We start from the raw sequence: 26,660 nt of genomic DNA on the forward strand, positions 1-26,660 counted from the left end.
AGAGATTGATCATAAAGCAAGAGGCAATAGAGGAGAAGTACCAGCCCCCCAGGTTTTGTTTTCCCCGCAGCAGTGCCAAGTGAGGGCTGGGTAGATCAGCTTGGACAGGTGGATCATCTCTGCCCAAGGACCCCCAAATAAGTGGCTCCTGACATTTTGTGTATGTACCCCGAGGCCAGGAAGATGGAGGCAGGAAGGGCTAGAAGTGGGAAAGTACTGAGCCCTGAGTCAGGGTGAAGAAGTGTTCTCAAAGTCACCCACTCCTGATGAGCAGGGGAGGCACCTAGGGAAGGCCTCCAAGTGGAGGTCCCTGGCCTGGGAACGCTGCTATGCCAGAGAGCATGGTCAGTAGGGCCTGAGTCCTGGACAGGGCTCCCCAGAGACTGCAGCACGCTGGCTGTCAGCACCGCTGGTATGGGGAGAGCAGCTTCCTGGGAGGCTTGCCTTCTGAGCTTTGTAACTGCCTGTGGTCGGGCCTGAAAAATCACACATGGAATTCTGGCCTGGAGCTGGAGTCCTCAATATGTGTATCTATTAAAAAACAACTTTCCTGTTGCTGTTTGCATAGGAAAAATATATTTATGTTCCCAAGGACAGTACGTCTTTTTAACAAAATGATAAGTGGTCAAAACTTTTAAGTAACATTCCACTCACGATGGGCAGAACACTATAATCCTATGGAGATGTTTTGAAACAAGTGCCAAGAATCAAAAAGGGGTGGACGTTAGAGAGATGCCATGTGACTGAGTGCAAAGCAGCTGTAGTTAAAAAACACACTCATTTGGTGCACAGGAAGCAATGTTATAATCATGGAGATGGTTAGGAAATTAATTGGGAGTTTCAGGTGGATATGTACTACAGTACAATCTAGCCTGTTTAAAATAATAAGAAAGAGGCTTCTGGTTATGATGTTCTAGCCAAACATTTAAAATTCAGGAACAGGTTATTGACCTGAAATAGGAGATGCCTATATCTGGATGATTAGCGGAACTTATTAACTCATGGATTCATTCAGTGACTATTTATTGAATGGTTACTAGGTCAAATGGTAAAACATGTTATTTTATATCCAAATAATTGATGAACTAGAGATTAGATCTAGAAAATTACTCCTGATTCAGCACAGAGAGAAAATGAGGTGGAAAGTATGGGATTTTCACAGTCAATGTTACTTTAAGAAATGATTACTATAAACCCTGATGTCCAATGTAAGAGTCCTACAAGGAGAAGCTATAGAGAAGAGCGTCAAAGAGGGCAGGCAGATGAACAGTCTAAGTGATACAATTTCTAGAACCTCATGCATGAATTCTCAGATTGAATATTCACAAAAGTAAGGATAAACAAAAAGAAATCCATAGCCAGGCTCTTCATGGTAAATATGTAGAACATCACAATTTCCATGGATCTGAGCAAATTCCAAATAGGATAAACTCAAAGAAATCCTTGGAAAGACACGAAGAGAAAGAACAATGAAATTGATATCAGTTTTCACAGAAACAAAAATGAGGCCTGAAGACAGTGAGCTATTTTCATCAAAATACTAATAGAAAATGTTAACTATTGAGACATTAGACCAGCCATGTCACATGTAATATTCAATATTATAAATAAGTCTCATTTTTGACATCTTGGGGCCAAAGCCTTTGTTTCCATCTTGACACCCCAGAACACTGGAAGTCTATATTTAGCTAGGCAAGGCCCTACAGTAAGCACAAAATAAATACAATTTTCAAATAAATAGAAATGAAAGAGTTTACCACTCACAGGGTCTCACTGAAAAAGAAAAAAAATCAGGAAGAGCAGTGAGAAGAAAAGAATGGAAATGCAAGAAACATGACAAGAAAGAAATTGTTAAACATGGCAGTAATTCTCAACAAATAGTCTTTAATATTAATAATAATGAAACTTACACTGATATATGAGGCACAGATTAAAATAAGGACTGAACAATTATTTTACTTCAGGAATGAAAGAATAATATAACATTGGGAAATTTATTAATGGGCTGAGGATTAAACATGGCAGATTAAATCTAATCATTTATCTTTCCTCTTTATTGTCTTCTGTTGACAAAAAATTTTTCAGTGTTGTACAGAAAGAATAAGGGGAAAGGGTAAATGTGCTATTTCCTATTCCTTCTGCTAAGTATAGCTAAAAACACTAGAAGTTATATATTTGAAAATTACAAACATAAGAAGACATTGAAAGGTGGGGAGAAAAATGCAGATGGCCGAGGGAGATGGGAGTGACATAGCAGTGAATTACCTGGGCTTTCTTTATGTCTCATATATCTCAGACTGAGTACTATAGAAGCCAGCAATCTGGAAATGCCAGCAAGTACAAACAGAAAAAAAGGAACACCAAGAAAAGTCTACCCTTTCTAGCCAAAGACCAAGAAAGGGCAGTATCGGAAGACAGAAAAGTTTTAGACAATAACATATTTACTCCTGCCAAACACCACTGAAAGTACTGTGGCCTGTCCCACTCCTTAGCCACTTCAAGGCTAAGCGGTGCCTAGACTAACAACAGCTCCGTCCGGCTGTAAGAGGAACTCAGTACCCCCCAGGGGTGGTGCCAAAGCAGGCAGAGTGTGAAGGCAGGACGTTCATCCTTAGTGGATGGTAACAGAAGCTCCTAGACCTACTCATTGGAGACCATGTGGGGAGCGTGGCCTTTCCTCCTCTCAGAGTAGTGAGGAGCCCTCATTCCCCACAGGCGTGGTGCCAGAGGAGGTTTAGTGGAAAAGTCTTTTACCAAGACCCAGAGGTAATGAAACCACCCTCCTGCAGTGTCAGTGGAGGACATATGAGGAGCAGTAATGAGACACTGCTCGCTCTCTCTCTCTCTAACTATAATCAACGGAGGCCTACTGGGGCTCCTGAACCCCCACGTCAACCAGCAGGGGGTCTCTCCCTCCCTGGGAGTCAATGAAAGCAGAGTGGACAAACCCGACTTCCACCCTTATCTGGTAGTAATGAAGCAGGCCCTTTTCCCTACCAGAATGGAATTGGAGGGTGCTAGATAAAACAGAAGAGTTAAAGGAGATCCAGATATTTGCAACATAATACACAGAATGTCCAGGTTTTGATAGAAAACAATTTATCATACCAAGACAAGGAAGATCTTGAATGGAATAAAAAAAACAATGAATAGATGCCAGCACTAAGATAACAGAGATGTTAGAATCATCAAACAAAGATTTTTAAAGCAGCCATTATAAAAATTCAACAAGAATTATGAACACACTTGAAATGTATGAAAACAATAGTCTCAGCAAAGAAATAGAAGGTATAGGGAAAAACTGTTGATAAGTGGAAACTTTAGAGTTGCAAAATACAATAACCAAAATAAAAGACTCAATGGATGGGCTCAACAGCAGAGTGGAGGGGACAGAGGAAAGAAGCAGTGACTTGAAAATGGAAATCACTCAATTTGAACAGCAGAGAGAAAATAAACTGAAAGAAAAAGTACTGAACACAGCCTCAGTGACCTGTGGAACTATAACAAAAGACCTAGCATTCATGCAATCAGAGTCTCCAAACTCCAGAGACCCAGAGAAAGAAGTTGGGGCTGAAAAGTATTAAAAAAATAATGGCTGAAGTATCCCCAAATTTTACAAAACACATGAACTGACATTCATGAATCTGAGCAAATTCAAAATAGGATAAACCCAAAGAAATCCATAGAAAGGTACATCATAATCAAACTTCTGAAAACAAAAGACAAAGAAAAAAATTTGGAAGCACCCAGAGAGAAGTGACACACTATGAATAAAGGAAAAACAATTCAAGTAACAGAAAATTTCTCATCAGAAATGATGGAGGCCATAAGAAAATGGTGCAGTACTTCCAAGTGCTGAAAGAACTATCAACTGTGAATTCTATATCTGGTTAAAAAAACCCTTCAGGGATGAAGAAGAAATCAAGACAATCTCAGATGAAGGAAAAGTAAGGGAATTTTTCACTAGCAGATCTATTTGAAAAAAAAAAAAGGCTAAAGGATATTCTCTTTAAAAGAAGGAAACTTGGGGGGGAATATCCAAAGTAAAAGGATGTGGAACTTACCTCCCCCAATGAACACATCAAAAACACATCTACATGCGGACAATTCTCAATGAAAACTAACTGGAAATTGGCAGAAGGACTCCTGTACAACCAAGGCTATAAGAAAGTTACACATGTAACTGGGTAGGAAGGGAAGAAAAGTGATTGGGTTGGGACCAATTTCCTCTGAAGAGTCTCAGAGGAAAAGGGAGATCACACAGGTGGACCCTCACCCTAGGGAGAGTGTAGGTCAAACCACAGACTGGACATCTTACATATAGGAGAAAAGCCCCCTCTGTGCCTTGGAGACCACCGGGAAAGACAGAAAGGCTGGAGAAGCCTAGACTCCACTCATGAGGACTGTGCAGGTGATGGCTTGCCCCTAGGCAGGGTGTGGGGTGTGGGGCTGCCCTGCTGGCTGCTGGGTTTCCTACAACCACCTTGCCATGTTCCGCAGCCTGAGCTGAGCAAATGCCATGGTCCTGCTCACTTCATGCCACAGGTGGCACTGGATCTAAGATGGCCAGAACGTGGAAAAAGACTCTTTAGAAGCAGAGTTGACCCAGAGTTGACCCAGTTGAAGCAGAGCCCAGGTGGGATAGCAGTGGCCACTGTTGTTTACTCAAGCAGCACCCCTGAATCAGCTCAGATCTCCGACAGCAGTATGGCTGCTGGGTTTACCATGATTGCCTTGCTGTATATCCAAGCTGAGCAAAGGCTCCAACCTGCTCACTCCGTGGCACAGCACCACACTAGATCTGGGGCAACCACATCCCAGAAAAGGATGAAACTCTGGGCTGTGTCTGAGTGGAGCTGTGGAATCCAACACAGGCAGAGCATAGGACCTCTGTGAGTGCACAAGCCCCACTTGATTCAGCACTCCCCTCGTTTGGGGGGAAGGTCTCAGTGCAGGAAGAGGGAAAAACACACATTTAAAGAGGACACATTCACTGTGAACCCCCAGGGTAATACTCTTAGGTTATAAATAAATTAATTAAATAAATTAATAAACAAACAAACAAGTAAATGGAACAGAGCCAGCTCAAGCCTGACCTTCAGGGTTTCCACTCCAGTAACGTGGGATTGGACCAGACACCCAATAGGGTGGAGATGGCCACTGACGAGAGAGGAAGTCCTGCCTCACACCAGGAGCCTGCTCTAGCTCCTCCAACTCCAGCCCCACCCCTACCAAGGTGATAGCTGCCAGCACACCCTGAGGAAAAACATGACTGGCATCCACATCAAATGTAGCACCCCCACCAGAGACACTGGGCACACACAGTCTACATAGGGATATTCCTACATAAGAACACCCCTTAAGACCACAGTAAGCAACTGTTTCACCTAAATTCATAGAGGCAGAGAAAGTTAAGTAAAATGAAAAGGCAGAGAAACTGCTCTCAATTGAAAGAGCAAGAGAATACTCATGAAAAAATAAATAATGAAACAGAAATAAACAATTTACCAGGTAAAGAATTCAAAGCATTGTTTATAAAAATTTTAAATGGATTAGTGAAAAGAATTGATATAAACAGTGAATATTTTAACAAGGACCTAGAAAATATTAAAAAACAATCATAAAAGAAGAATTCAGTAGCTGAAATAAAAAAAACACACTAGAAGGAATGAATAGCAGACTAAATGATACAGAAGAAGGCATACATGATCTGGAGTATAGAATAATGGAAATCATCCAATCAGAACAGCAAAAAGAAAAGCAAGTTTAAAAAAATGAAAACAGTTTAAGAGATCTTTAGGATAACCTTAGACATACCACCATTTGTATTATAGGGGTCTCAGAAGGAAAAGAGAGAGAAAAGGGGATAAAAGATGTATTTGAAGAAATTATGGCTAAAAAATTCCCAAGCCTGTAGAAGGACACAGACATTCAGACACAGGAAGCACAGAGGAGCCCAAACAAGATGAATGCAAAAAGGCCACACTAAGACATATAATTAAAATGGTAAAGGCTAAAGATGAAGAGAGAACTCTAAAGGCAGCAAGAGAAAAACAAAGAGTCATATATAAAGGAACCCCTATAAGGCCATCAGCTGATTTCTCTACAGAAACTTCACAGGCCAGAAGGGAGTAACAAGATATATTCAAAGTCCCAAAAGGGAAAAACCTGCAGCCTAGGATACTCTATCCAGCAATATTATCATTTAGAATAGAAGGAATGATAAAGACTTCTCAGATAAGCAAATCTAAGAGAGTTCATCAATGCTAAACCTATCCTAAAAAAAATGTCAAAGTGGAAAAGAATTAAGAATCTATAGGAAAGGGAAAATTCCACTAAGAAAGGCAACTGTATAGTAAAGACAGAGGATCAACCACTTAAATAAGCCAGCATGTAATTAAAAGACAAAAAGTTGTAAAAGTAATTATACTGACAGTAAACTAATAAGGGATAAACATGAAGATGTAAAATATGACATCAAAAACACAAAATGTGGGGGAAGGGAGTAAAAAATGTAGATTGTTTAGAATATGTTTGAACTTAAATGGCTACGAGTTTAAAACAAGTAGATATAGTTATAGGTCAACATATGTGAACCTCATGATAACCACAAATCAAAAACCTACAATAGATACATGAAACCCAAAAAGAATGGAATCCAAGCATACTACTAAAGAAAATCATTAAACCGCAATGGTAGAAACAAAAAGAAAAAGAAATGAAGAGAGAAGAATGACAAAAAAAACTGGAAAACATGTACTAAAATGACAATAAGTACATGCTACAATCATTTCTTTAAATGTCAATGGACTAAATGCTCCAATCAAAAGACATAGCCTGGCTGATTGGATAAAAAAAATCAAGACCCTTCCATATGCTGCCTACAAGGGACTCCCTTCAGAGCTAAAGACACACACAGACTGAAAGTGAGGGGATGGAAAAAGATATTTCATGCAAATGCAAAGGACAAGAAAGCAGGGAGCAATACTCATATCAGGCAAGATAGACTTTAAAACAAAGGCTATAAAGAAAGACAAAGAAGGGCATTACATGATGTAAAAGGGATCAATACAAGAAGAGGACATTACACTTGTTAACATATATGCACCCAATTCAGGAGCACCTAAATATATAAAACAAATACTAACAGACATAAAGAGAGAAATTGACAATAGTACGATAATAATACTACTTTGGGTTTTAACAGGAAAAACTACACCAATTTCCTATTTTGTGGTCTTAAAACATTATAACAATTCTTCATTTTACCTTGTCTCTTATTGCACCCAATTCATTCTAGTGAGTATTTTGCCATCTCTTTCATATGTTCAGTCAGCACTGTTACACAGTCAAGGTTAGGAAGGTGATTCACATGAAGAAATTAATGGTGCTTTTGTAAAATACAGGTAATTGATAGATTTTTAGGGACATTGTTATTGAATGTATTATTCTCTACAGTGATACCTCAGAATGCACATACATCATCCCTAGTTTAAGTTCTTTCCTTTTGGCATTTATGGTATAAGTAGAATACTTCTGGTAAACTTAGGTAGTAAAAGGTTTCAGGTGCATGTGAACAACAATAAATGTATTATTTATTGACAAAAAACACAATAATCTAAGATTCCATCTTAAGAAGCTAGAAAAAGAAGAGCAAGGTAAACCCAAAGTAAGTAAAGAAAATAATTAGGGTGAGAGTAGAAATTAATCAAATAGAAAACAGACAAATGATAAAGTAAAATCAATGAAACCAAAAGCAGATTCTTTGAAAATATTAATAAAAGCAATCAACCTCTTTGTAGACTTATTAAGAAAAGACAAAAAGACACAAACTACCAATATCAGGAAATAAAGATGGAGCATACCTACATATACTACAGACTTCAAAATTACAGTAAGGGAACATTATAGGCATTTTTGTTACTAAATTTGACAACTTAGGTGAAATGGACAAGCTTCTCAAAATACATAAATTAGCAAAACTGTCACGAGAAGAAATAGAAATCTAAATAGACTTATGCCTGTTAAAGAAATTATATTTATCATTAAAATCTAAGGGATACTTCAAGGGCAGATGGCTTCTTTGATGAATTCCAGAACAGATTTAAGTAAGAAATGATAATTATCCTACAAAAAAATCCTTCAAAACTTAGAGAATGAGGGAGCGTGTTGTAGCCTCATTTTGCACTGAAACTAAAACCAGACAAGAAAAGGACATTATACAGCAAACACTCATAAACCTAGACAGAAATCCTCATCAAAAATATTAGGAAGTCAAATCCACAGATACATTAAAAATGGAAGCAACATGACCAAGTAATGTTTATCCTGGGAATGCAAAGATTGCTTAACATTTGAAGATCAATGTCATCTACCACATTAAAACCATAAAGGAGAAAATCCATATGATTAACTCCATAGATACACAACAACAACAAAAGCATCTGACAAAATTCCACTTCATTCTTCATAAAATTTTCCACAAACTGGGAACGGAAGGCATATTTCTTAATCTGTTGAAGGGTACCTAGAGAAAACTTTTTGTTTTTGTTTTTTGATTTTTTTAAAAAAATGTAAAGCCATCATAAACTTATAGAGAAGTTTGAAGGACTTCACAATGAACTTTTCCTTGAACCATCTGTGCATAAGAAGCCAAGCTGATGACTATCATCCTCAAAAAGCTGAGTGTTTTTCACACATGCAAGGAGACTTTCCTATGTTATTACAATACGATCATCAAAATCAGGAAATAGATATTAACTTACTACTCTGCAATCTTCAGATCCCATTCAAGATCCACCAATTGCCCCACTAATATCTCTTACAGTTCAGAATCATACATGCATTAAGAATCCCTGACTCTTCAGTTTCCTTCAGTTTGGGGTAGTTCCTCAGTCTTTCCTGACTTTGATGACGTTGGCACTTTTAAATATTACAGGGCAGTTGGGTTGTATTTGAAGTCTCTCAATTGGAATTTGTTTGATGTTTTCTCATGATCACATTCAGGTTATACATCTTTGTTAGGCATGTCATAGAGCTGATACAATATTCTTCTCAATGTATTATATCATGGGACACATTATTTTGATTTATTTCATTCTTTAATTTATTTGTATTGATCACTTGATTATGGTGGTGTTTGCCAGCTATACTGTAAAGTTTCTTCTTCATAATTAGTATTTTGTGGGGAATGTAATTAAAAGCTATGTAAATATGCCATTTGTGATTAAACATTTCATTAGCTAATTGATTATTATGCATTAACTCATATTTTCCTGTTCTTTTTCTATGGGTTGTAGCTCATTATTGTCATTATTAATTTTTATGCTCAAATTTTTTTCCAGAATTGGGCAGCACAAACACATTCAAGCTGGATTCTGTGTCTCTTTGACACGTCCCCATCATTCTTTAAACACTTCCTGTTCTCTGGCACAAGATATTTCAATCTTACCTTGTACTTTCCTGGCCCATCTCAAGAATCAACCCTTTTCCCAAAGAGCCATGGTTCTGTTTAGTTAGAAAATTATACATAGAATCCATGATCTGGGCGCAGGGGTGCAATAGCTGATTGCTATTGGGCTGTCATTGTTCTTAGGCATTCTTGGTGGATAGAACTTGAGAATATATGTACATATGTGTATATATGTAGGTGTACAGAAAAATATACATACAGTATATGCATATATATGTGTATGTACATATTTGTGCTTATCTATACATTTCGAAAATCGTTAGTTCACACGAATATGTTTGACCACAATCTCACACCACAGGGATTATTTCTCTGTCTTTTAGTATTTGTAACTCCCATCTCCAAAGAGAGAAATCTGGCTTCCATTATCTTTAATATACTTACTCATTTGATAAGTGCCCCACTGTATAACCAATCTCTTGTTGCTGCCACTACCCTGCACACTTTCTGCTCTCCCTGTTCAGGTTCTGAATCTCATTTTGGGCCATCCCAGAGTGTGGATGCCATCCTTACTCTTCTCGAGTTCTGAGTTTCCATGACAGGTCACCCCAACACATGGATGCCCACATCTCCCCTTGCACAGTGTTAGGATGCCTTCCTAATGCTGCTTGGGCTCCAGTTCCTTATTCCAGGCTGGCCCACATTAGTGGATGCCTTTCTCATCCTGCCTGGGCTTAGACCCACACTCAGGGTAGTCCCCATGTCTGGATATTCTGCTACCCTCTGAGACCCTTACTGCCACATGAGCCCTCCTGCCATTGGGACGTGGCTCCACCTTGCCTTGGCTCTGATGTCAAACACAGGCTGCTTTGTCCACATCAATGCCTTCCTCATCTCCCATGCGCTCTGACACCCATGCCAGGCTGTCCTTCCCCAGTGATACCCTCCTTACTTTTGCTTTGGCTGTGACATCCAAACTCAGCTTTCCACCCAAAAAGATGTCTTTTTTCATCCACTTGAGCTATGAACCCTCATGCTCTCCTCACACTGCCTGGGCTCCTCATTCCATGCCAGATGCGTTATCTTGTACGGCGCTACCCTTAAGACTGAAATTTTCAGAGAGGTGCAAAAAGGGGCAAAGAGGAAAGGGTAGAGAGAACAGAAGAAAAATAAGAGGAAGATGTTAACATCATACTTAACGGTAAAAACAACAACAACAACAAAAACATCTGAACATTTTCCCTTAATATTGGAATAAAGCAAGGGTATCCACTCTCACCACTTCTATTCCACATTGCCCTGGAGGTCTCTGTCAGGGCTGTAAGGCAAGAAAAAGAAATAAAAAGCATCCAGAAAGGAGAGGAAGAAGTAAAACTATCTATATTCGGAGATTATATGATTGACTTTTTTTGATGTAATCCTAAGGAATCTACAAAAATTTTTATCAAACTAATAGTACATTGAGCAAGGTCATAGGATGCAATGTGAATATATTAAAATCAATTATATTTCTATATACTACCAACAAACAATTGGACAATGAAGTATTAAAAATAACATTTATAACAGCATAAAATATGAAATAATTAGGGATATATTTATTGAATCAAATGCAAGACTTTGCATGGAAATCTACAAAGTATTTCTGAGAAAAATTAAATATGATCTATTATAAATAAATAGAGAGATACAGAGTTTTCACAGATTGGAGGATTCAATACTGTTAAGATACCAATTTTCCCTGAATTCATCTATAGATTTTATGTAATATGAATTAAAATCCCATGAAGCTTCTTTATAGAAATTGAAAAGATCATTCTAAAATGTCTATGAAAATGAAAAAAACTTCAAATAGTCAAAAACATTTTTTAAGAAGAAGATCAAAGTTGGATAATTTACCTTACAGCTACATTAATCAGAACAACATGGAATTGGTGAAAGAATACATGTGTAAGTCAATGAAACAGAGTAAATGAAATAGAGCCCCGAAAATACACCCACATATATAAGGTCTATTGATTTTCAACAAAAATGTAGAAGTAACTCAGTGGAAGAAAGAATAATATTTTCAACAAATTGTGTTGAAACAACTGGACATCCACGTGGAAGAAAAGAACCTTGACCCTTACTCACATTATCCACAAAAAATTAGCTCTAAGTATATCAAAGGTGTAAATATGAATGCTAACTTTTTAAAGAAAACCCAGAGAAAATCTTAACTTCTGATTAGATAAAGTTTTCTTAGGTGGGATACCAAAAGTCTGACCCATAAAAGATAAAGATTGATAAACTGAACTTCATCTAAATTAAATCCTTCTTTTCTTTGAAAGACACTATCAAAGAAAGCAAACAGAAAGGCCACAGAATAGGAGAAAATATTCTCATTACATATATTTTATAAAGGATTTGTATCTAAAATATATAGAGAACTCATATCTCAATAAAAAAGACTAAGAATGCAATTTAAAAATGGGAAAAAATTTATATATTCAAAAAGAAGATAAGAATGGCCAGTAGGTAAATGAAATACATTTACATGTCATCAGGAAAGTACAAGTTCAAACCTCATGAAATACCACTACACGCCCACCAGGATTGATGGGGGTGATGTGGAAGAGCCACTTCTCATGCATTGCTGGTGAAATGTAAAATTCTTCAATTACTTTGGAAAATATTTTAGCAGTTCCTTATAAAGCTAAACATGCACTCTACTATATGATTCAGCCATTCACGCCTAGGTATTTACCTAAGAGGAATGAAACCATATGTCCACACAAAGACTTGTACATGACTTTGTATTCATAATGGCCCAAACTAGAAAGGTCCATCAACAGATGAATGGATAAACAAATTGTGGAATAACCACACAATGGAATGCTACCCAGCAGTAAAACAAACTATGGATCTGCAACAAGGACGGATGTCAGAAACATTATACTGAAAGAAAGAAACCAGCCATAAAATAACATATACTGTGTAATGCCACTTATATGGCATACTGGAACAGGCAAAAAAAAAAAAAATCTATAATGACAGATGTTAGGTCAGTGCTTATCTGGATCCGGAATGGCATGTATGCTAAAGGGTTGAGATGGAATTTTGGGGATGATAGAAATGTACACTGGTCTACACATTTTTCAAAAATCATATAATTATATATTTAACTTTTAATTTCATGTGTCATACTTCAAATTGATTGAGTTATTTTAAAGAGCTTTAAAATATATTGTCAGAAACTTTGATACTGTTTAAAAAGACAACTTGATTTTCTATAAGTAAGAGGCAACTATGAACAAAACACAGTTTGGTGAAGGCTTTTTGGTCAGCCCAAATGCACAAACATGGACTAGGTAAAGTGATCATGTGATGCTCTTCATCTATTTCCTCCCTTTCCTGCTTCTTACCTTAAGGACCCCAACATGTTATTCTAGCCTGTTTAAAACCACTTTACTATGAACAAAATTGCATTCATCTCCTTTTTCTTCTGACATGAAAATTTATCCTTTGTAAGACCCCTAAAGCCTTTTTCTCTTTCTGTACAAAATAAAGAACTGCATCGGTTATTTCCAGCTGATTTGTCTAATATGTTAGCACCATCTAGTAAAGATATGAAAATATTCTTGGTTTCAGGAATCCTGGCAAGAGAGTGGAAGGATGGGGTTACCTGGGGTTCAGGGCACATCCAACCCTCCAAGAAGGCTGTGGGAGGAGCTGAGACAGGAGGGCAGCCAAGGGTTGCACGCCCAACCTTTGTTGCTCACATAGGTGCAAGTTGGCCAGCAACTGTGATGAGCTTCATGGCTCAGTGTATCTTGATTATACCAGTGTACACTTACTGCAATGTTTCTCTTAGATTTTGCCTTCATATTAGAAAAAGACTGCATTTTAGGTGACACTTTTAGTGATTTGCCAATGGGTTTATGACTTAGCCTGGGTTCACCAGAAAACATATCCTGAGGCAAAATTGAAGTGCTATTGCTTTTCTAGGATGTGTAATACTGATGAAAACAGGAGTGAAGGAAAAGGGGATTCAGGCATGGAAGGAGAGGGAAAAGAAAGGAGTTACTATGGCATCTCAGGACATTTCATAGGGAGAAATAGAGGGAGAATCATTTATCCCCTGGCTCCCATCTTCTGTTCATCTAAGGTCCATCCCATGGATGGCAAACACTACAGTAATTTCAGATTGCACATTTGTGAGTACTGAGTAGGTCCTGTTGCATTTGGACCTCATTGCTAACTGAGAAGCCTGAAGATGGAAGGTGAGAGACAATCAATGTGGACAGGTGGTGAGGGGTATGGATTTGTTCCCATGTAAAGCTGATCAGAGCTCTTGCAGAACTGCATGGTGAAGCAGCAACTGGAATGAAAAATAAGGCCAAGATACTCAGAGACGTGTTGAAGCCAAGATCTGAGGTGTTACACGGTTGGATGACAATAACATTTGTAATATTGTTTTCAAGTTTTAGAACATATAAAATAGTAGAAAGGGGGATCATTCTTGCTATGTTGTTGGTTTTTCTCAAGCACCTTATTCTCACTGTTTGTTTTCTATAGCCATGATCCCCAGCAGGGCATTTCTCTAAAAGAGGTACATGCAAACAGGAGAAATAGACTGAAACATGAATGTGGAGGGGAAGGTATGATAATGCAAATCTAATTTTCCTGATAATTCCATTGCACATTAACAGGACACAGAATACAAGTAGTTGTAAATAGACTTTTCCAGAAAATAATTAGGGAGCTAAATTTATCTCTTAACCTTATCTTAATACCAACCATTCAGCTTCTGTGGTCACATTATATGTTCCAAAAATAAAATTGTTGATTTTTTTTAAAAAGGCAATGATATTTAAAATTAATGTCAGAAACATGCCAACTTGAGAACCAGGGCCTAGATTTAGATATTTACCCATATAAAGTCTTGACAATAGAAAAGAAAACCTTAAGCTTTGTAGAAAAAATAATTAATACAGAGAAGCAGTTACCTATAATTAACCATTCATTAGGTCCTGGAATGGCCCAAGGTAGTCTATCAAGCAGAAAATGGACTTGATTTGTAAGTGTTGTTGGTTGACCACAAGTAGGAATGTGTAATCATCTTCATCAGTATTAGAAGTCTGAAGCACAGAGGACCATTCAGTAAAGAAAAATATACGACCTATGACTCTGGGTGAGCAGACATTCCTCAGGTACACAGTGGTGACATACAGGGCAGGGTGGCCCGTGGTGCACATCGGTCTGTTTCTTGGCCAAGGTGCAGGAGGTTCTCTTCTAAAATGAGAACCAAAGGATGGGGGCCAGTCATAGGGAAAACGAGGTTCCTTGCCTTATATTAAGAACCACGGACAGCTCCAGGCTGCACCAGAAAAGGCACATTATTTTCCCGTTCCTGGGATGATAGTCCAGGGTCTCCACGTCTGATTCGGACTCCGGCTTCCCGATAATAAAGCAAGAGTGCATATCCAGGCCTCTCTTTAACACTCCTTATAAATGTATTTATGTAAGTAGGGAGGGCCCAGTGCTCACATGAAATGTTCAGGGGGTGAGAGTGAGGGAAATAGTTTAAAGAACCAATTTAAAAAATGGTCTTATATTGCATAAATAATTAATCAGGCCGCCATGCAAGGGGCTGGATGGCGGGTCAGGCAGGAAAGCCTGGGGGTGGGGGCAGGGGCGGGGATCCCCGCATCGCTGTTAGAATGCTCGGTGACTGTGGGGGAGAGCGGATCCCACCCAGGTTAGGTCAGAGGAGCAGCGCCATGTGCTCCGGGATCCCGGCTCTCCTGCTGCCCATCTGGCTCTCCTGGACCCTGGGGACGCGAGGCTCAGAGCCCCGCAGGTGAGGTAGGGGCTTCCCCCGGGCCACGCAGCCTCCCTCTCTGCTCCGTAGCTCGCAGTCCCGCGGGCAGAGGCGCTCCGCTGCACTCATGGGCTCGGCCTGAGCCGCAGCTGGGCGGGGGTCGTAACGAAGGGGTCGGGCCGGGGAGGGGGCGGGGGGAAGCGGAGAGCGTTTCCTTCGCGGTCTCTGCCCACGTCGCCGTCGCCGATGATCCCCTCCTTCCTGGGTCGCAAGGAGCCCAGAGGAGCTGGCAGCGCCAGCCCTGCCCCGCGCCGCGCAGCCGCGGCTCCGGCTTGCTGTCCCCGGCCAGGCTTCGGGTCTCGCTCCGCAGCCGCCGAGGCAGGAGGCAGCGCTAAGGGTCCGGGCCCACCAGCCGCGGCGAGCGCGGGGGAGGGCCGGGTGCGCGGCGCTGAGCGGCCGGCTCCGCCGGCTCGGCCTCCGGCTCGCCCTCTCTCTCCTCCCCCCTCCCCTAGCTCCCGCGCCCGCTGCTCCTCCTCTCCCCGCGCCCGCTCCTCCTCCTCCTCCCCTCCCCCTCCCCCTGCGCCCTCCTCCGCTCCGGGCCAGCGCGGCGGCGGCGGCAGCAGCAGGAGCAGCCCCGGCTGCGGGTCGCGACGGCGGCGGGGCGCCCCCTCCCCCGTGCCGGGGCGCGGCGGAGGGATGTGGGGCTTTGCGGGAGGAAGGCTTTTCGGCATCTTCTCGGCCCCAGTGCTGGTGGCGGTGGTGTGCTGCGCCCAGAGGTAGGGTCGCGGGTGGATTGACGGGAAGCGGGCCGGGCGCCGGGCAGGGCGCGCGGGTGTGCGCGCTGGGCGCTGGCGGGCGAGCCGCCGCCTGACCCCGCTCTCTCTGGCCCCCTTCCCTCCCGCAGCGTGAACGATCCTGGGAACATGTCCTTTGTGAAGGAGACGGTGGACAAGCTGTTGAAAGGCTACGACATTCGCCTAAGACCCGACTTCGGGGGTAAGTAGGGTATGCGCGGCCGCTGCGGGCAGCGCGACCCACCGCGCTGGCGGCCTGGGTGGAGGAGGGAGGCGGGGGCCGCTTCCGCCGAGCTGCGGCGGGGTGGGGAGGAGGGCACTTCGCCTGCGCCCCCTCCTCGGATAGCCCCCCATCCTCAGAGCCGCTGCAGCCGGTGCCTGAGCCAGGCTGATCACCGTGTCGTGCGCTTCCCGCAGGTCCCCCGGTCTGCGTGGGGATGAACATCGACATCGCCAGCATAGACATGGTTTCCGAAGTCAACATGGTGAGTGCCTGCCCTCCCCAGGGCTGTCCCCGAGCCCCTGCCCCGCTGTCTGGGCCCACAGGCGTCCACAGTACCGGGCCAGAGGCCTCCTCCGCCGGGCTGAGCTTCCCGGGCCCGCAGAGGGAGCGGCGCTCCCGGGCGCAGGTCTCCTGTTCGTGAGGCTCCCTCCGCCCGCCTGAGTGCGCGGGGGTAGTCGTTGGCGTCAGAGACGCTCGGAGCGCGCACCCTTCCCGCCGTAGGAAGGGGTCCTGGGCTCACCCGAGGCTGGGCTTTCACCGCCGCCCTGGTGCTGCCAGCTCCTCCAGCCGTCGGTCCCCTGGTCCTGAGGCTGCCCCAGTGTCTTCTCGCCTCCTTAGCAACAGGCGCCGGGGAGCGGGGGAGGAGAGGAGAGTTGTGGGGGTGGCTCGTATTCTAGGTAAGAGCTGCTTAAGGGTTCCTTTGTTGTCTTTTGGAAAGAGGTGCTGGCCGCCGAAAAGCGCGGTGGGCGGTGGGTCTGTGTATTCCTGGCTGTCTCGGGTCAGTTTCCTTGGTGTCAGTGGCTTTTCCGAGGGCAGGCTCGTGACAGTGAAACCCGGACCCCATCCACCAGGCTCTGTCGGAGGTGCTGACGGCCCGGGCGGCTCTGAGAACTGGAGGGCCTGGGCAGCCTACGGGCTTTCTCTGCCCGGAGAGTCGAAGGCGAGGGAACCAAGTGTCCCTTAGGGCTATGTTAACGGTGACGGGATTCAGTATTCCGACCTGTGGAAAGTGGAGGCCCGTGTCCCGAGGTGCGAAGTGGGTGTCACGGGCTTTTGCTCAGGATCCTTTAAGACAACAGGCAATAAGGAGAAAAATGACCCCTTTCATTTGTTAATTGAGCTGAAATACCAGGGGATTTGGAAACGGGTTTAAGTTTCTGTTGAGTGACACTTTAGAAATTATAAGAATGAGAATTTGGAAAAAATATATTTTTGGAAGAAATCGTTTGGCAACTTTTCTTTCTAAAATATAACACCGAGAATATAATGAGGCATGAGATAGACTCGATAGATTTCTCAAGTCTGTTGGACATCAGAGCCACATGGGCAAACTTGTTTTAAATGCATACTCCCGGGATCTGATTCTGATCCAGTGGTGTGGAGTGGAATCTTGGGGTCTCTGCATTTCAAACTAGTGCTCCAGATTTTTTTTAAGCAGGTGTTTTGTGAACAATATTTTGAGGAACATTGCAATAACATAGAAATGTTGTTTACAAATAAACTAAAACCATGATTTTTAAATAGACTGTTTAACAAGATATATTTAAAAGTATATACTAGTATGGATTTTGTAGAAAAAAATCTGACTACATGAAACTATATTTTTTATCAATTTTCACTCTTAACCTAAATATTTTAAAATTATAATGTGTGATTTAAAAAAAAAGTACCTGTCTTTCAATGTATATCACTAAGGACATTTATATACAAGTGTTAATAATAAATAAATAAATAAATAAATAAAGTGTTAATAAAAGCGTTAGCAAGAAACAGACTTTACATACATTACACTAAAAACATCATGTATATTTTACTTTTTGTAATTTTGTAAAAATAATTCTGTCAAAAATATGTTTTATTTTATGGCCTTAAGGAAACAAGTTAATATATTCAAGATTTACTCTGTAGTCTGTGATTTCCTCTATTGGCAACTGCACATTCTATAGAGAAGACAGTTTTGTACAGAAGTTAATCGACTTACTTAGTGGATTTTTATGTCAAAAATGATTATATTGGATGTCAAATTATGGAGAGAATATACTGATGTGGCGCTTTAAGAACTCTGTATAGTACTAAAACATTCAGGGGAATGGAGAGAATGTCTTGTTGCAGATCATTGCACATTTTCTTTGAATTAATATTTAAACTTAGTTATCCACTTGTTTAGACATCATGCTGATACTTAGTACCTTAAAAACTTCATAAGTAATTGCCTAATTCATGCACTATGAATTGAGGTGTCCCAATTTTCTCTGGACCCAATAATAGAAAGACGAATCGAGGATACAAGCCATTATACTGGATAATCTTTAAGTGCATATCCCAAAGCCAGTAATTATGCATAATGTAGCCAGAGTATACTTGTATGCTTTTTTTTTGCATTCTCATGATGGAAATTTTTGTGGTTCTCTACACTAAGTTTATTATAAAGAAAAACTGGGGATTGATGGGATGGGAGATTGAAGGCCATTGGACAGATGTACTGACTGGCATCTGAAATATCTTCCACAAGTGGATTGGTAAAACCATTCGCTAGAAAAATCTGATTTCCCTTAACTCATGATCAGGATCATAGCTCATGATCATAGCTATGATATTTGATTTTTTTTAATTGAAGGAACTTCAAATACAGCAATGATTAAGTATCATTTTGGAGGTAACATTTTATAGGGAAAGAACAGAGAGTATGTGAGCATAAGATTAAACCCATCACTCAATCATGTTGCTTAAAAACAATGAATTATATTTATGAGCTTCCTTAATCACCTTACTAGTTACACAAAACTAAGTGTTGTTAGCTTATGGAACTAAATAAGAAATGGTCTTGCTTTAAGGATGCTACAGCTAGTAGAGGAGATATGTCAAATAGTTGTAACAAAAGTAGGTGAGTCCCATTTAGAGGAACAAAAGAAAGAGGTATGGCCTAAGAGAGAGAGGGAAGGAAGGAGGGAGGGAAGGAGGCAGAAAGAGGGAGGGGGAGAGAGAGATATATTGAGATTACTTCTGACATGGAAAGCCTCATGAAAGAACTTAAGAAATGATATCTAAATTGGGTGGGTGAATAGTGGGGAATAGAATTGTGACTGGCATAGATAGAGGAGGATGTTCTGGGTTAGGGAAGAAATTGGCAAAACTACTGATGGATAGATCTGCAGGACAGGAGATTGTGAAGGAGAGACTCAAAAGATGAAATTGGAAAAGTAGGACAAACCCCTGTTCACCTAGGCCCTTCTCTGCCTTGCCAAGGGTTTCAGATGTTAATTTTCAAAAATTAAGGAGCCTGTAAATGTTTTTAAGCAGGTGATTGACATGATTTAAGATGTGGTTTAGGATGAATATTTTGGCCAAAATGTTAATTTAGATAGAGGAGTCAGAATGATGAGTTAGAAGAGCAAAGTTCACTAGAAAATTCAGGGTAAATGATCATGGGAAGTTGTTCTTTGAAATTTTCTTCTCAAAATTTCATAGATATGCTTTTGAAAACATATATTTAGTGAAATAAAGATTCATTAATATCTGAAATAAAGGTATGCAAAACATGTATATCTCAAGATGGGACAGATATGTGCTTGTCAGTGAGCATTTTGGGGGTGAATGTAAAGAATATTGTTACTTTTCTCTTTAAACTTGTATAAAGCACAGTGTTTATCTATTGATGGTGCATATAGATAATGCCTCCAAATAATGCCTCTGACCTCAAAGAATTAAATAAATAGATACATTATGCATATACGTGTATATGTCATCGTGCATTTTAGTGTTTTGTGTTAACAATCTAAAAATGGATTTTAGTATTTTAATACTTAACGTTATTTTGCCATAACATGTTTCACTGATAATGGAGATAGTCTACATTTCCATTTTTCCTAATCTTCTAATTTTTCTTTTCATGCACTTTTTAAAATTGATATAGTTAATTTACAATGTTGTGTTAGTTTCTAGTGTACAGCAAAGTGACTCAGTTATACATATATGTATACATGTATATACATACATACATATATATATATTCTTTTTCAGATTCTTTTCCATTATAGGTTATTACAAGATATTGGGTATAGTTCCTTGTGCTATATGGTAGGTCCTTGTTGTTTACCTATTTTATATATAGTAATGTGTATATGATAATCCCAAACTCCTAATTTGCCACTTCTTACTTTTTAATTAGCTGACTTGACAGAAGTCAAACAAAAAACCATTTTCTTTTACATAACTTCCCTTGTTCTCTAGCTCTTGTTTTAAAATTTCAGACAATCTTTTAAAACTATGCATGGTTAAGTAATTATTGAGATTTAGTTTACATATTACTTTCTTTTTTTTAAGTTTATTTATTTTTTATTTATTTATTTTTGGGTTTTCGTTGCTGTGTGCAGGCTTTCTCTAGTTGTGGCGAGTGGGAGCTACTCTTTGTTGCGGTGCGTAGGCTTCTCACTGCAGTGGCTTCTCTTGTTGCGGAGCACGGGCTCTAGGCATGTGGGCTTCAGTAGTTGTGGTGCACGGGCTCAGTAGTTGTGGCTCGTGGGCTCTAGAGCGCAGGCTCAGTAGTTGTGCCACACGGGTTGAGTTGCTCAGCGGCATATGGGATCCTCCTGGAGGAGACTCAAACCCGTGTCCCCTGCACTGGCAGGCGGATTAAATGAGATTGTACTTATGGAAGAACACTGTCTACTGAAAACTTTTATATGCATGTGTTATAATTCTGATGCTTAGCACTGGTCCAAGTGTGTGTTGAATAGATAGATGAAGGGATGAATAAGTGGACAAAAATTATTGAAAATATAGGAAATATAAGGAAATACTAAAAATATAAAACAACTAGGAAATTTTAATTTAAAAATAGTACTTTTTACTGAGAGAGTGAAGCTTTAAAACTCTTTAAAAAATCAATTAGTTAAAAAATAAAAACAGTATTTTAAAGTAGTCATATGAGTTCTTTTTTAATTTGAATGATTAGAAGGAGCCATTGTTTGATTTGTTAATTCAGAAAGAAACTACACGTACTTGATTTCTACTTAATTAACTATAAAGTACTGAGAATATAAAGCTAGACTCAAACTCTAGTAATATAAATACTAATTTTCTATGATTTAACTTGTATTTTGCTATTATTCTGTACTTAATTCGTCTATTAAAATTAGCTCATCCTGGGACTTCCCTGGTGGTGCAGTGGTTAAGAATCTGCCTGCCAATGCAGGGGACATGGGTTTGAGCCCTTGTCCGGGAAGATCCCACATGCTGTGGAGCAACTAAGCCCGTGCACCACAACTACTGAGCCTGCACTCTAGAGCCCGCGAGCCACAACTATTGAGCCCGTGTGCCACAACTACTGAAGCCCATGTGCCTAGAGCCCGTGGCCTGCAACAAGAGAAGTCACTGCAATGAGAAGCCTGTGCACTGCAACGAAGAGTAGCCCCACTCGCCGCAACTAGAGAAAAGCCCACGTGCAGCAACGAAGACCCAATGCAGCCAAAAAAAAAAAAAAAAAAAGCTCATCCCAACGAAAATGTAACTACAGGGTTTATTTTTTCTGACTTAATGCATATAAATCATAAATTATTGTCTTTTTTTTTTTTTTTTAGTTGTGAGCTCCTTTTAGGTGACATATAATGTGTCTTTAGTTATTATGAGAAGTAGATTTGTCCCTTATGCTTGTTGTATTGTATTCCTTTGTCATTTATTGTATTTTCCTCTTATAAAATCCACTTGTTTTCTAATGTCTCAGTGTAAAATTAAGTATGGTACATAAGAACATGGTTTTACCACATCTCAGCGAGCAGCTTTGGCACTGCATCACTGTAAAATGGGTGCAGTCTTACTCACGAACGAAAACATTTGCACTCATTTTGTCTTTCCCCTTTTCAGAAGAGTGGGAAAGAGGAGAGGGTTTCCCTGTATAGAGTGAGCTGGGATCACCTGGAGAATTCAGCTTTAGGCATATTCGATCAAACTTATGTTAATCAACTCCCCTCTTCGTGCTGCAGAATCTAGGGTTGCTCTGCCCATAGTGAATGCTGAAGGGGCACCCAGTGCCCAGTACCTGGCCAGGTCCTCAGGCAGAGGAGCTGAGTCCCAGGAGTCCAGCTGTGTGCTGAAAAGAGCCTAATGGGATTGGGAGTTTTGGGTCCTGTTTCCAGGTTTATGGGAACATCTAGCCTTAGGCAAGTCATTTAACACTCAGTAATTCAGTCTCAGGCTTCCCAGATGCCCATGGTATCCCCACAAAATTGCCAAAGTAATAGCACAAAGGGCTTAGCTCTACACAGAAAATTGAGGTAAAGACATCCACAGGATCACAGCCAAACAAACACGTTAGAGAACTGTCCTTTACTGATTTCTCTAGAGAGGCTCTGGCTGCTTTCAGAGTTTGCATATGAATTGTTACTAGCATTTTAAAGGTTGGAAATGTGCTAATGCTCTTATTACCAAGGAAGCTGGGGGATGACTCAGCAGAAAGGAAAAAGTGTTTCTCTGACCCAGTTGGGTTTGGAAAACTGCTTACGTGGAAGGCACTCCATGGGTAATGTACAATGAGCATGTTGGCATTTGGTTCCAGGTTGCTGCATTTAGGAGGTAAGATTGTTTATTGAGGACATTACTTTTCCCTGGCAGTGTGTTTCGTGCCTAAGTTATGATCAAACATCAATGCTGGGGCACTGATAAGAAAGCATATAATGAACTTCAGAGGTGGATGAGAATAACCCTTACATAATACGTTCTTTATGAAGGGAGGTTTTTGTTTGTTTAATATTAGAAGGAATGGTATGGGGAGCAAAGAGAATGCTTTTTGTCTTTCCCCTCAGGGAGGTTGTAAAGCTTACATTGCTGCATCTCTTAAAAGATGGATCTTACACACATTTCCTTGTTGTGAGCAACCTCTTCCTAGAGCCTGTGCCAGGCTGAGGGATCCTATGTTGTACTGCACATAGAAGTAAATATTTCGTTTGAATTAATGGCGTAAATCTGCTTATTTACATACTAAAAACTTTATGATTCTTACCAGTAAAGCAGTATGAATTCAACATTTGATTTTGTACAATCTGATATCTGTAATAGCTCTCCTTTTCTTCCATTGGTAGCAGAACCCTTCTTTCTCCTATGGGTTCTGTATCATATCGTATATACTGTCATTGTGCTTTGAAGCCTACTGAACGTTTGTTTTAAATAAATGAAGCCTATTGACCATTTGGAATCTTTAAAATTTTCTTATAATACATGTTGAGGTGTAACTTAGGGAGATGACAGCTAACAACAGTTTTATGTCATTTATGTCATACTTCAGGTATTTTATCATATTTGATCATCAAACATGATCAGCTTAGTGAAGTATATCTTATAGGTAGGTGTTAATCTCACCTCCATTGTTCAGGTGAGAAAATAGCCTCAGGAATAGCACTGACTTACTACAAAGGCAAAGCTGGGACTTGGTCCTATTTCTTTGTTCTTTCTACCTCATTATGCTACAGAGCAATAAAAAAGTGCTCTGTTAGGCCCTCATGAGATTTTACCTTTTTCCATGACCTTCATTGCCATCTAAAGTGGATCTTCCAATTTACTTTTCCATGAACTCTTAGTCTTTCCTTATAACACTATCAAAGTGTTAAATATGATTCTGGTGTGCTTGTTTGCTTAGAGGCTTTCTTCTCCATTTTTCTCCCCCTTAAGACTGTAAGCTCCATCAGGCAGATCTGTGTCTAAGAACAGCCCTTGCATAGTGCTTGACACATGATAGGTATCATTCTTCATTCATATATTTTCTTTCAACCAATATCTAATATACACTAGTGTCTATATATATATAGCATCTATTAGATTTTGGTTGAAAGAAAATATATGAATGAAGAATGAATGAATGAATAAATATGTAAGTGCATGAATAAATAGGCAGATAGCTTTCCAATGAAATATTTTTATAACCCAGAATTTGGGCTCATGACCAAGAAGAACCTTTTATAGGCTAAATGTGATGTATATAGTTTTTACTTTAGGGGACTTAATTTGATCAGAATTTGTATAATTGTACACAGTATAATACTGTCAAGTGTCAAGTGTTGTCAAGTGACAGCTTGTCAAGCTGTCAAGTGTTCTATAGCGGTTAACCCCTTCACTGGAGAGCTTTTACCCCGATTTCAAAGCAGAAAAGAGGGAAGTATTGCAGTGGTTCTGTGATGTACAGCCTGTGTAAGGGTTAGTGTGTATATTTCAAACCCCAGTCACTAGTGCCTTTGTACACTCAAAGTTTTGTGTCTAATTGGAAGTATATGTGGTTCGAGCTTTTCTATATGATAGGGAAGTTTTGGTGGTTCTTCTTATATTGGGATTTATTGGGCTCTGCATTCCCTTTCTGATGGCTGCTCAGCAGTGCAGTGGAGCTGCATTGGTTTTCATTCGTTCGCTATCTTTCCAGCACAGTTTACTTCTGGGCCATTTATGCCAGCCATTAAGAAGAGTCTCTAGCTGCAAAATTGGGAAGACTAGGACTAAAATAGGTTTCATCTCTTGGCACTTTGCTCAGTCCTGTCAATTCAAGACGGAGAGCTAGCCTCCGATCTCTGTGGTGGGGGATGTATTGATAGAATTCTCTTATTCCCTTGGTTACCCAGAGACTGCATTAAGAAATAGAAGCCATTTGTAAACATTAATGCATGTATCCCTTTTTACATTCTTCCATTGAACTTAAGTATCACACAGAAGCGTTAATATAATTAACAAAAACCTTAGCATGCATGGAACTAACGTTTCAGATGAATAGGAATAAGATTAGGATATGAGAATGTCATAGTTCTTTAAAAACTCTAATTTGTGCTTGTCCATTCAATCTGAGAGAGGATATGGATTCTAATGATTACAACATCATCATATTTTACCTCAGTTCTACAATGAAAGAATTCCTTTTATGTAAAATATTTGCTAAATCCTAATTCATGACATGAAATACATTTGTTTTATTTTGAATTGACTTAAAAGGATAACAGAATTTACTGGTTTAAAGCTATATAACTCTGTTTGATACATATGTATAAAATGTTTGTTACTTAATTCAACATCACATCACTCTTCTTTTAAAATTTAATTTTTTGAATTAGACTTTACAATTGATAACTTTAATGAGTAGAGGGAACAACTTTTCTGGGTCACCCATCATTACAAGTTGTTTGTGTGTGTGAATCTATGAATCCATGCAAACCAAAAATTATTTTAAAAGAAACAACAATTTGAGTAATTCATTGTAATATCATTGATTTTTTTCCAATCCTGATGACTCTAAAAATCCATCTGAGAGATACATCCATATATCAGGTTGAAAGACTAAACTGGTCACCAAGCGCAGTGCCTGTCATGTAGAATATGCTTAGTAAATACTTGTTAAATGCATTTGTGTAGCACATGACCCTTGTGGTAAAGCTGTACGTTCTGTTTGTTTTATCGGAGAGATTCCCTTATTTGTATGTTTGTCAAGCACATAAAATTAACTGTAGCTTTACACATGAGGATTCCTGTGAACTTGTCACAGAAAAGACATCTGAATTATGGAAAACAGTGCCATTCCTATGGTCTAGACTAGTGGTTCGAAAGGTATAGACCAAGAAGCCTTCTGTGGTGTTGGATTGATTGCAGGGGTTGACACAGATAAGTGCCCTCCAAGCAAAATTTCTCATCATTGGTGTAGTCTGTGCTTTGCCTTTCAAAAGCAGTGTACATACTAGAAAGAGGCTGGGAATAACTGAGTGTATGAGGAGCAGGATTGATTGTGCTGTATTCCTTTTTATGCTGTTAAACATTCTGTGGATAATTCATTGGTGTGAGGCTATATTTGATTGTGCCATTGAATGAGTTTTCATTTCTGAATTTTTCCTTTGGCCCTGGGCACCAAAATTCCCTGTGAGAATGTAATTTCTTGTGGTATGGGCTAAAATAATGGTTGCTTAAGAGAACGCTGTTATATAGAGTGTACATGTATGCCCCATAATCAGTGTTTCTGCTCAAATAATATTGGAAATTATGTTACAGATGTAAAATAGGTTTCTTTACTGTAGGAACTGTCAAGCCCTTTAATATGCTAATGATTTTTGTAAATCTTCAATAAGAGGGGTGAAGAATTCAATATTTAAAATATATGTTTGGGGATTTTTTTCTTTTTGAGGGGATGGTGGACCTTATTAACACTTATTCATGAAGTTTTCTGTAGAACACAGTTTAGGAAATGTGGGTCTAACCCATTGAATTAGAATGAGCTTTAATATGGCCAGTCCTCAGGAATGATAACTGAGAAAATTACTGCATTAACAAAGCCTATTCTGGTGACCATGTCCAAACAGCACAGAAGATACAATTTTGACAAAAAATGTATCAGTGCATATGGGAACGGGTAATATTTTCTGGAAATGAAGATTAAGCATTTCATAATTAGATTGATAAAAAACACAAAGA

At 39.9% G+C, this 26,660-nt stretch overlaps 1 protein-coding gene across 3 annotated transcripts in view; it reads left to right on the forward strand.

The window, feature by feature from the left end:
- The first annotated feature begins 15,174 nt into the window (after positions 1-15,174).
- Positions 15,175-26,660, forward strand: part of GABRB3 (gamma-aminobutyric acid type A receptor subunit beta3) — a 221,416-nt gene continuing 209,930 nt past the window's right edge. For 2 of the 3 annotated variants that reach the window (XM_061181831.1, XM_061181832.1), the window contains exons 1-3: positions 15,901-15,991; positions 16,120-16,211; positions 16,427-16,494. In XM_061181831.1, coding sequence (XP_061037814.1) covers positions 15,912-15,991; positions 16,120-16,211; positions 16,427-16,494 — 240 coding nt within the window. In that variant the 5' untranslated portion in view covers positions 15,901-15,911. Of the gene's footprint in view, positions 15,255-15,900; positions 15,992-16,119; positions 16,212-16,426; positions 16,495-26,660 lie in introns of those variants that run through there. The other variant, XM_061181833.1, reaches the window with a different exon arrangement.

The sequence above is a fragment of the Eubalaena glacialis genome, chromosome 2, assembly GCF_028564815.1.
Source record: "Eubalaena glacialis isolate mEubGla1 chromosome 2, mEubGla1.1.hap2.+ XY, whole genome shotgun sequence".
Taxonomy (NCBI): Eukaryota; Metazoa; Chordata; class Mammalia; order Artiodactyla; family Balaenidae; genus Eubalaena; species Eubalaena glacialis.